The sequence below is a fragment of the Perna viridis genome, chromosome 5 (genome assembly GCF_037379345.1).
Source record: "Perna viridis isolate PV_CMFRI_1.1 ecotype Kerala chromosome 5, ASM3737934v1, whole genome shotgun sequence".
NCBI lineage: Eukaryota > Metazoa > Mollusca > Bivalvia > Mytilida > Mytilidae > Perna > Perna viridis.
Window position 1 is genome coordinate 21,170,117 of NC_142449.1, and position 10,326 is coordinate 21,180,442.

At 35.6% G+C, this 10,326-nt stretch overlaps 2 protein-coding genes across 2 annotated transcripts; both read right to left on the reverse strand.

Moving 5' to 3' along the window:
- Positions 1-808: 808 nt before the first annotated feature.
- LOC148616471 (uncharacterized) lies at positions 809-1,363 on the reverse strand. The gene has a single exon (XM_088585077.1). It carries the CDS (start codon positions 1,361-1,363, stop codon positions 809-811), a length of 555 nt encoding a protein of 184 aa, XP_088441203.1.
- A 4,066-nt stretch (positions 1,364-5,429) lies between these two features.
- Positions 5,430-5,984, reverse strand: LOC148616472 (uncharacterized). Its single transcript, XM_088585078.1, has one exon. The coding sequence runs from the start codon at positions 5,982-5,984 to the stop codon at positions 5,430-5,432; it is 555 nt and encodes a 184-aa protein (XP_088441204.1).
- Between the last annotated feature and the right edge of the window lie 4,342 nt (positions 5,985-10,326).

Consider the following 10,326-nt stretch of genomic DNA (forward strand, 5'->3'; position numbering starts at 1 on the left):
TCGAGTTACATCCGATTTGATCATTTGCTTTTGTTACTTTGTATGTATGGTTTTAGTTACTTTATGTTCTTTGTTGTGTATGTCTGTTTGCCATTTATGGTCTTTGTCCCTGTATTACCGCTACAACCTTGGTTCTCTTGATTACTCTTACAGCCCTAGATTAATCGTAAGAAGAGGGATGATCCGGCCAGCAAAAGCTATATTTTATAGCCTACACTCAGGTGCCAAAAGTTTGTCAACTTTTTTTCAAGATGGCGTTATTGTAAACAACAAACGTCACAATAAAAATTAAAAATCATACCTTTATTTATGACATAAAACTTCAATATTTTGTAATAAATCCTTTAGACATTAACACTTGTCGGCAACGTTTCGGCAATGTTCCGTATAGGCTCTGCAGGTATGTTACACTGATCTTATTCCAGGCCTTCCGAAGTTCGCGTTTTAGGTCCTCCGTGTTTTTAATGTGAAAAATGTTTCTTTTTATGTGATTTTTCAAGACCAGCCAAACATTCTCAATCGGATTTAAGTCCGGGCTCTGTGTTGGCCAGAAAAACGGTTGAATTCCATTTCGCTGCTTCCAAGCTTCGGTTTCTCGGGACCTGTGCACGGGACAGTTATCATCCATAAACTGAAAGTCATTATTCGGAAAGTGTTTAATGATAACAAGCCATAAAAAGTCATCTAAAGTCTTGATATATTTCTCCGAATTCATATTTCCGTCAACGAATGCAAGCAGTCCTCGTCCGAAGTAAGTAATAGTACCCCAAACCATAAGCTTCAGACTACGAGTCGGGCCCTGATTCAGTTATCCAAGACAATAACTACGCCATTTTTCGCTTTGTTTTCTCCATACCTTCACTTTACCATCCGGTTTTATAACAATAGTCATCTCATCACTGAAAATAACTCTCTTCCAGTTACGGTTAGCTGTCCAATGTAGTTTTCCACGGCAGAATTGTAGGCGTTTCTTCCTGTTAACCTCGCGTACTCCAAGTTTTTTCGCTACTGTCCTCCTATTATACCCAAGCCTCTTCAATTCACGTTGAACTGTTCTACGAGACAGTTTCACAGGTGTATCACTATTAAGTTCCGCTGTTATGTCGTTCAAAGTTTTCTGGCGGCCTTTCTTTACAATCCTTGTCCATGCGTTTTCTCCGCGAACGGTCAAAAGTTTGGGATGTCCTTTCCTTGGTGCGTTTTCGTTGTTTCCACGTTCTCTATACCTCTTCAAAACTTTGGAAACTGTAGACTTATGTATCTCCAAGATTTCTGCCACTTTAGACGACTTAAGTCCACTCCTAACCATAGATAGAATGGTTTCTTTGGTTTGAACATCAAGATCTTTACCTCTCTTCCCCATGTTTACAAACACACGAATAATGACGTAACAAAGAAAATGACGTCATTTTTTACCCAGTCACCGTAAAAGTTACTTATTTTACTATTTTTAAACCAACAATTACAAAGTTGACATGCATTGACATTGTCACTATCGGTATCGGAAAAATTAAAAGGGGGCGTGGCCGGACTAGCGTACATGTGAAAGTTGACAAACTTTTGGCACCCGAGTAGCTAGCCGATTGGTCTAGGGCGCTGACTTTGTGCAGGCGATGCTGCCATAAATAGCACAGCGGTACGAGTCCAGTGGAGGGAACGACCAAAAATTAGCTTTGCAAATTTGACAGTTCAAACATCGTTGAGAATTTTTCAGGCCCTTCTATGCATTATCTTCCCTGTATCAATATGATCCGAGACGTTTGTATATCTGCTCGGAAATCAAAAGAAAGGCTTAGAACAAATTGTTAACAAAGAACGAGGACCTGTAAGGTCCGAAGTGTTTATCATAACTGGGATGGCATCCAACTACTGTTTCCAAACTAAGTGCATGCAAGAATCAACAAAACTCTCCAGTTGATCGTTGTGTGACAAATTATTATTAGAGATTGTCCTTAAAAGGCCAAAATATACTTTTTTTACTGTTTTCAGCTGACATCTTAAAAGATAGAAGCACAGAAATGTTCCTTACAGTATTGTATACAAAACATTCGATACTGTTAAATTAACTCCTCGTACAAGAACTATTGCACTTGAAATGCCAAATGACGATTTTTTAAAGTTGTTTAGCTTATTACGGAGAGTAAGAAACTTTCAATGAAATTGTTCTTCTAACTAGGCCTACAAAGATTACATTTTCACAGGTCAGTCAAAGTTGCAATACAACTTGGGAGAGTAATTGACATTAAAAGACAAAAAAATACAATACATGCATATGTATTACGTTTTAGTCCATATCCAGAAGAAAAGACAGAACGAAACTTTGATTGGATGGTATGTGACATGATCCTTGTGGAAATTCACATTGCTTACAGATATTTAAATATTTCATATCTTATATTGCATTTCCAATGAATGAGTTTTGAGCTTCCATGACCAAAAACATGGACATTTTCATACATCGACAAACGGACAGTTTACCTGTTACCACTTACCGCAGCCACTTGATATTTTGGAAGCTTTAAAATCGTTGGAATTTATTTTAAACTTGACTTACTTGACTTAGTCCTTTTTACTCCTTGCGGAGCATAGGACTACTGCAGTTGCTCTCCATCTCCTTGTGGAGCATAGGGCTACTACAGTTGCTCTCCATCTCCTTGTGGAGCATACGGCTACTACAGTTGCCCTCCATCTCACTCTGTTTTGGACCGTTCTTTTCGCTTCACCCCAGCTGTTGCTAATCATCTCCAGTTCCTTCAGCCTTGTTCTTTTCGAGCAATGAAGAGGTTTACCTTGCTTTGTTTGTGCTAGAGGATTCCAGTCTAGCCCTTCTCTGGTAATGCTGGTATACGGTTTTCGCCATGTGTGGCCAATCCATTTGCATGCCCTTCTTTTAATGTGGGTATCTGCTGGATCTTGGTTGGTACGATCCAGAAGTTGTTCATTCGTATTTTTTCTTGGCCACCACACTTGTTGAATATTATGATCTTGGTATTTTCAGTAAGCACGTTTGATTTCCAAACTGGTTTTAACATGGCGAAGGCGTGACGGGCTTTGCAAATTCTGGCATTTATGTCTTCATCTGTGCCACCGGTCTTACTAATGACACTTCCTAGATATGTAAGCTGTTCAACTTTTCCCAGTTCGTCCCCTCCAATTGTCACTGACCCTCCTTTTCTTGTTTGAACTTTCATAATCTTTGTTTTTCTGTTGTTAATTTTAAGCCCTATTTTCTTTCCGATGTCATTCATTCTTTTGGTTTTATCTCAGATGTCTTTAATCTGGTGAGACAGTAGGGCGAAATCATCAACAAGATCTAGATCTTCTTACTTTCTCGTCATAGTCCACTGATTCCCTCTCGGTTTGTGTCAAATGCCTGCTTTGTTATCCAGTCAATCACCAGTAAGAATAGGGTAGGTGCGAGTAAACAACCTTGTTTAACACCTATTTTCACATGGAAAGGGTAGGTGAGAGATGTTTCGTGTATTATTTGCACTGTAAAGTCTTTATACAGGGTCTTGACAATATTTACGATCTTTGATGGTATGCTACAGTGTCTCATTATTTGCCACATTCCATCCCTGTTGACACTATCAAAGGCTTTTCAAAGTCTATGAAGTTGATATACAGGGATGATTGGTTATTAGTAATCTAAGATTCGAAGAAACGTAGACTAATACTATAGGTTATGTTAATTTATTGAAAGTTTAACGAATGTTGTATGTTGTACAAAAAGATACTACTGGCAGAACACTGATAATATACGGTATATACTATTGATGCATGTTTATACAGCAAAACTTGTTTTTATTTATAAGTGTGGATGACAACTGCTAGAGAAAAAAAAGTACATATACAACATAAGATGGATACAAAATAACGTTTAATTACAATGGCAGGTGCTTGCGTGTGGATTACTGAACAATTAAGATAAGCTGTCTGACCAATCCGTTTAACATCTGGTAAAATGTCACCTGCAGTCTGGTAGTGGAGCAATCACTAAAACACAATGAATGAAAACATTTACAGGACGTGAAAAAAAAAATAAACTGGAACAAGCAAATTTACCAATGAATTAAAAAAAAGCAAAGGTGAATGAAAATTTTCATCATTTTTTTTTATCGTAAACATAGTCAAATACCTTTAATAATGTTGGCTCAGCTTTATCATTTTTCTCTCACTAAAATACCATTTTAATAACACTAAATAGAATGATATAAGGATATTTCAGTGAAATTCGCGTAGGACTGAATACTCACCAGTGCTTATAAAAACTAACAGTGATACTAAGGAATACAACGTGCACTTCATTTTCTTGAATTTTCTCTGCTATAAACAATAAGCAAACTTCCGCTACACTCAGCAACTTTGACAACATACGAAAAACAGCTAGTATCAATCATAATATCATTGGATCAAATATAGGGAAGATAACGTAAGCATAGAAAGGTCTGAAAAATTCCCAACGATGTTAGAACTGTCAAAGTTGCGAAGCAAATTTTGGTCGTTCCCTCAAACCCGGACCACTATGACGATACGTGTCATAACAAATCAATCCTGTATCCTACATAACAACACCTAGATGAGCTGTCCCTTTCTACCATACGTCGTGTATTAAGCTACATCGAGTTACATCCGATTTGATCATTTGCTTTTGTTACTTTGTATGTATGGTTTTAGTTACTTTATGTTCTTTGTTGTGTATGTCTGTTTGCCATTTATGGTCTTTGTCCCTGTATTACCGCTACAACCTTGGTTCTCTTGATTACTCTTACAGCCCTAGATTAATCGTAAGAAGAGGGATGATCCGGCCAGCAAAAGCTATATTTTATAGCCTACACTCAGGTGCCAAAAGTTTGTCAACTTTTTTTCAAGATGGCGTTATTGTAAACAACAAACGTCACAATAAAAATTAAAAATCATACCTTTATTTATGACATAAAACTTCAATATTTTGTAATAAATCCTTTAGACATTAACACTTGTCGGCAACGTTTCGGCAATGTTCCGTATAGGCTCTGCAGGTATGTTACACTGATCTTATTCCAGGCCTTCCGAAGTTCGCGTTTTAGGTCCTCCGTGTTTTTAATGTGAAAAATGTTTCTTTTTATGTGATTTTTCAAGACCAGCCAAACATTCTCAATCGGATTTAAGTCCGGGCTCTGTGTTGGCCAGAAAAACGGTTGAATTCCATTTCGCTGCTTCCAAGCTTCGGTTTCTCGGGACCTGTGCACGGGACAGTTATCATCCATAAACTGAAAGTCATTATTCGGAAAGTGTTTAATGATAACAAGCCATAAAAAGTCATCTAAAGTCTTGATATATTTCTCCGAATTCATATTTCCGTCAACGAATGCAAGCAGTCCTCGTCCGAAGTAAGTAATAGTACCCCAAACCATAAGCTTCAGACTACGAGTCGGGCCCTGATTCAGTTATCCAAGACAATAACTACGCCATTTTTCGCTTTGTTTTCTCCATACCTTCACTTTACCATCCGGTTTTATAACAATAGTCATCTCATCACTGAAAATAACTCTCTTCCAGTTACGGTTAGCTGTCCAATGTAGTTTTCCACGGCAGAATTGTAGGCGTTTCTTCCTGTTAACCTCGCGTACTCCAAGTTTTTTCGCTACTGTCCTCCTATTATACCCAAGCCTCTTCAATTCACGTTGAACTGTTCTACGAGACAGTTTCACAGGTGTATCACTATTAAGTTCCGCTGTTATGTCGTTCAAAGTTTTCTGGCGGCCTTTCTTTACAATCCTTGTCCATGCGTTTTCTCCGCGAACGGTCAAAAGTTTGGGATGTCCTTTCCTTGGTGCGTTTTCGTTGTTTCCACGTTCTCTATACCTCTTCAAAACTTTGGAAACTGTAGACTTATGTATCTCCAAGATTTCTGCCACTTTAGACGACTTAAGTCCACTCCTAACCATAGATAGAATGGTTTCTTTGGTTTGAACATCAAGATCTTTACCTCTCTTCCCCATGTTTACAAACACACGAATAATGACGTAACAAAGAAAATGACGTCATTTTTTACCCAGTCACCGTAAAAGTTACTTATTTTACTATTTTTAAACCAACAATTACAAAGTTGACATGCATTGACATTGTCACTATCGGTATCGGAAAAATTAAAAGGGGGCGTGGCCGGACTAGCGTACATGTGAAAGTTGACAAACTTTTGGCACCCGAGTAGCTAGCCGATTGGTCTAGGGCGCTGACTTTGTGCAGGCGATGCTGCCATAAATAGCACAGCGGTACGAGTCCAGTGGAGGGAACGACCAAAAATTAGCTTTGCAAATTTGACAGTTCAAACATCGTTGAGAATTTTTCAGGCCCTTCTATGCATTATCTTCCCTGTATCAATATGATCCGAGACGTTTGTATATCTGCTCGGAAATCAAAAGAAAGGCTTAGAACAAATTGTTAACAAAGAACGAGGACCTGTAAGGTCCGAAGTGTTTATCATAACTGGGATGGCATCCAACTACTGTTTCCAAACTAAGTGCATGCAAGAATCAACAAAACTCTCCAGTTGATCGTTGTGTGACAAATTATTATTAGAGATTGTCCTTAAAAGGCCAAAATATACTTTTTTTACTGTTTTCAGCTGACATCTTAAAAGATAGAAGCACAGAAATGTTCCTTACAGTATTGTATACAAAACATTCGATACTGTTAAATTAACTCCTCGTACAAGAACTATTGCACTTGAAATGCCAAATGACGATTTTTTAAAGTTGTTTAGCTTATTACGGAGAGTAAGAAACTTTCAATGAAATTGTTCTTCTAACTAGGCCTACAAAGATTACATTTTCACAGGTCAGTCAAAGTTGCAATACAACTTGGGAGAGTAATTGACATTAAAAGACAAAAAAATACAATACATGCATATGTATTACGTTTTAGTCCATATCCAGAAGAAAAGACAGAACGAAACTTTGATTGGATGGTATGTGACATGATCCTTGTGGAAATTCACATTGCTTACAGATATTTAAATATTTCAAAGTTATACAATAGCCTCAAATTGCTTTTTTTGAAACTTTACCTTCAAAGTACTCCAGCAATGCTAGAGATTGTCTGGCAATGGATGAACGGAATTCCAACCTCTTACGTTGTAGAAGTACCTTCAAAGGCGAGCAATCCCGGCTATTCACAGCCTATAGTTCATTAGTGCCATGGATGGCCAAAATTTTCTATTCATAACTTTTTTTTCTTTTGTTTCTTATGTTGAAACAAAATGACATGTTTTTTCCATACACGCTATTATTTTATATTCAAATGACGATGGCCAAACCTAATTTATTTTTGATTATAAGAACTTAACACCAGCACAGGGAAATCTACTTACTGAGTGTCGCATGAAAAAATAACGATATAAATTGGTCTTCAAGTTTAATAAGAAGAATCGTACCTTGAACTTTTAACCTATTGATTCATATAAGAGAAGTGCGCAAAACAGATATTGAAACATTGTTTTATCGGAAATACCGAATGCTAGACCGGTGTTAATGTATTAGTGATTATCCCAAGACAGGTTAAGATCTCTTTACGTGTACTATATATATGTGTTTGTGATACAGGTTATAGTGAAGGTTAACTCGGCTTTCTTCGTCGCAAATTTATATATCTTCTTCATTGCAGTTTTTTTATTGAATGTTTTAACTTCGTTCAATGTTATGATATTGAGCCTGAATCTATATAATATAAAAATTGTATTGCTCCTTAAGTTTTTAAGGCAATATAATCTATAAAGCACATTCTTCCAAACAAAATCCTATGGATTTATCTACTGGTTTAATATAATAGCTTCATTGGTAAAGAATACGATTTTCAAATACGTTTAGTACTACTCATTCTCTGAGCCTTGTCGGAAGTAGAGACATTAAGCCCTAATGGGATCCCTACGTAAAAACTACGTCATTTTTCAGTGTTGCTTTACATCGAATATTGCCTATTTAGTATTGCTTTACATCGAATATTGCCTATTTAGTGTTGCTTTACATCGAATATTGCCTATTAAGTGTTGCTTTACATCGAATATTGCCTATTTAGTGTTGCTACTACTATCCCAAAACCAGTCTACTTAAATTGATATGTTCTCAGCTAGCTTTTCAGTAACTGAGAGCATTAAATTTTGTAAATGGATATCTCATTTTGTCTGTATGTTATATAGTGATATATTCCACCATGTATAGAGAGAATTGGACGTATTTTTTTAATGAATTTGTTTGTTGTTTCATTTCAGTTTTTACCTGACATGATGAGGGGTGGTTATTACTGCCTTATAAAACTAGTTTAACACAATACAGATTTCACGCGCATGTCCACAGTAAGGAGATGTTGGTCAGTAATGTGTCTGTGTCCTTATTTTTGAGTTGCCATCGTTCTGTTACAATGGATTGTATTACTTAAAAATGTCGGGCCTTTCAGAGCTTATACACTTATTGAAGGTCTTTTGTTGATCTTCGAAAGTCTTTACTATTTCATTTTTAGGTTAAATGTTGGTGCCAATGTTACGTTTCACCATACCCATTTTTTTTCTAAATGTAAATGCAAGAAAATCAATTCACCTGTCTTCAAAGTATCACAATACAGTGTATACATGTCGTACTTGTGTGACCAACAATGGCACATATAAGTGTTGGTATAAAAAAAGAATATGTTTCTACGAATTTCTACTCAAAAGTGTTCTTTTATATTTTAGCAAATTTAGAAATGAATATGACAGAATATTTTCATAGGTAGCCAACTGAAAAAGCTCTACATGTAAATAATCAAATGTGGAAGAGTTTAACTTATATTACCCACACCTGATCATGTAATTAAAAAAAAAAACCAAAAAAGATGACATATGCTGGCATTAGTTCAGTAAAAATAGTTAAACAGGTTTTTTTTCTATTTTTTAGGTTTTATTGTACAACATATTTAACCTTAAAATATAAATAATATAAGAAAAAAAACATCTTCATTTTTAAACAAATATCATGATAAAGGAATGTCTTAACTGGCATAACTAAATAAAAAAAAAGATCACAACAAAAACAATTCATAATGAGATATATATGCTTACAACAACAATTCATAAAATTTGCATAAAAATGCCAAAACAAGATCATAGATAACTGAATTTAACCTCTTTTTTCAGTCCCTATTGTAAAAAGTAACAATATTTTATTACAAAAGCTAAATAGACAAGGAATCAATACAAACATAGGAATGAAAATGGCAGACATTACATTGCAGGAGGCAGGGGGTGCAGGAGATTGGCATCCCCATTTTTTATCAAAAAATAATCACTTTCATGTGAAAAATTGGCAAAAAAGGCAAATAACATCCTAGCACCGCCTTTTCTAAGAAACCTCAACTGGCACCCTGTTTTCAAAGTGTCTGGATATGGCCCTGCATTAAATACCAAAGGTATAGATAAATATGTAAGTCTCACACAATTACAAAAGTTTTTCTTCTAGTTTTCATAAGAAAAAAAACCCAACATTTTGTAATACTTTTACATTATTTTAAGTACCATGTAATATATTAATTGTAGGGTATCTGACATAATATTCAATGTCCCCTGCCAATAAAAAAAATTTGTTAAAAAAGGGGCATAAATGTAAATAAAATAACAAATGCTGTCTCATTGTCCATGAGATTTATAGTAGCAATATTTGGATATCCTTGTGAAATGCCAGTGTGAGAGCACATACAAAAAAATATTTCCAAGGAAGATAATCTTGTTCAAAAAAAGTAATTTTCAAAAGTATCACTGTGAGTTCCCAGGATAAATGACATCTTAATGTTGCATGCAATGACTAAGCTTGGAAAATAAGGCTTTAAAAATCATTTTGCTAATGATAAGGTGATTGTAGAAATTTTTCACAAAACTGATGAATTAATAATACTGAAAATCCACATTTTCTGCTAACTGACAGTGTGGAGGCAAATTACTCACACATAAAAACAATATTCATATATGTACATGTAGTAAATTACAAATATGATTTTAAAGTACACATTCTCAGCTTTATTTTGACTACTTTTGTTGAATATATACATAGATTGTGCTCTTATAATGCATAGATCTAGGTTCAGTGTGTTTTTGGTACTAAATGGGGGGGGGGGCATTTGACCAGGAAGTGGTTAGTGAGACCTTAAATCAATGAGAGGTTGAGAGTGCTCACAAGGTGTGCTGTATGAACACAATGATGCCTAACATTCTTAAAGTCCACATGCTTCATTGTGGGGGATAAAAACACCATTAAAGAAAGCAGTGATTTTCACTTTTTTAAATGAAAGACATAAACATTTATTTACATACAGATA

What these genes read in the sequence shown, in the direction of transcription:
- LOC148616472 (XM_088585078.1), bottom strand. Translation starts at nt 5,984, where the DNA reads ATGGGGAAGAGAGGTAAAGATCTTGATGTTCAAACCAAAGAAACCATT.
- LOC148616471 (XM_088585077.1), bottom strand. Translation starts at nt 1,363, where the DNA reads ATGGGGAAGAGAGGTAAAGATCTTGATGTTCAAACCAAAGAAACCATT.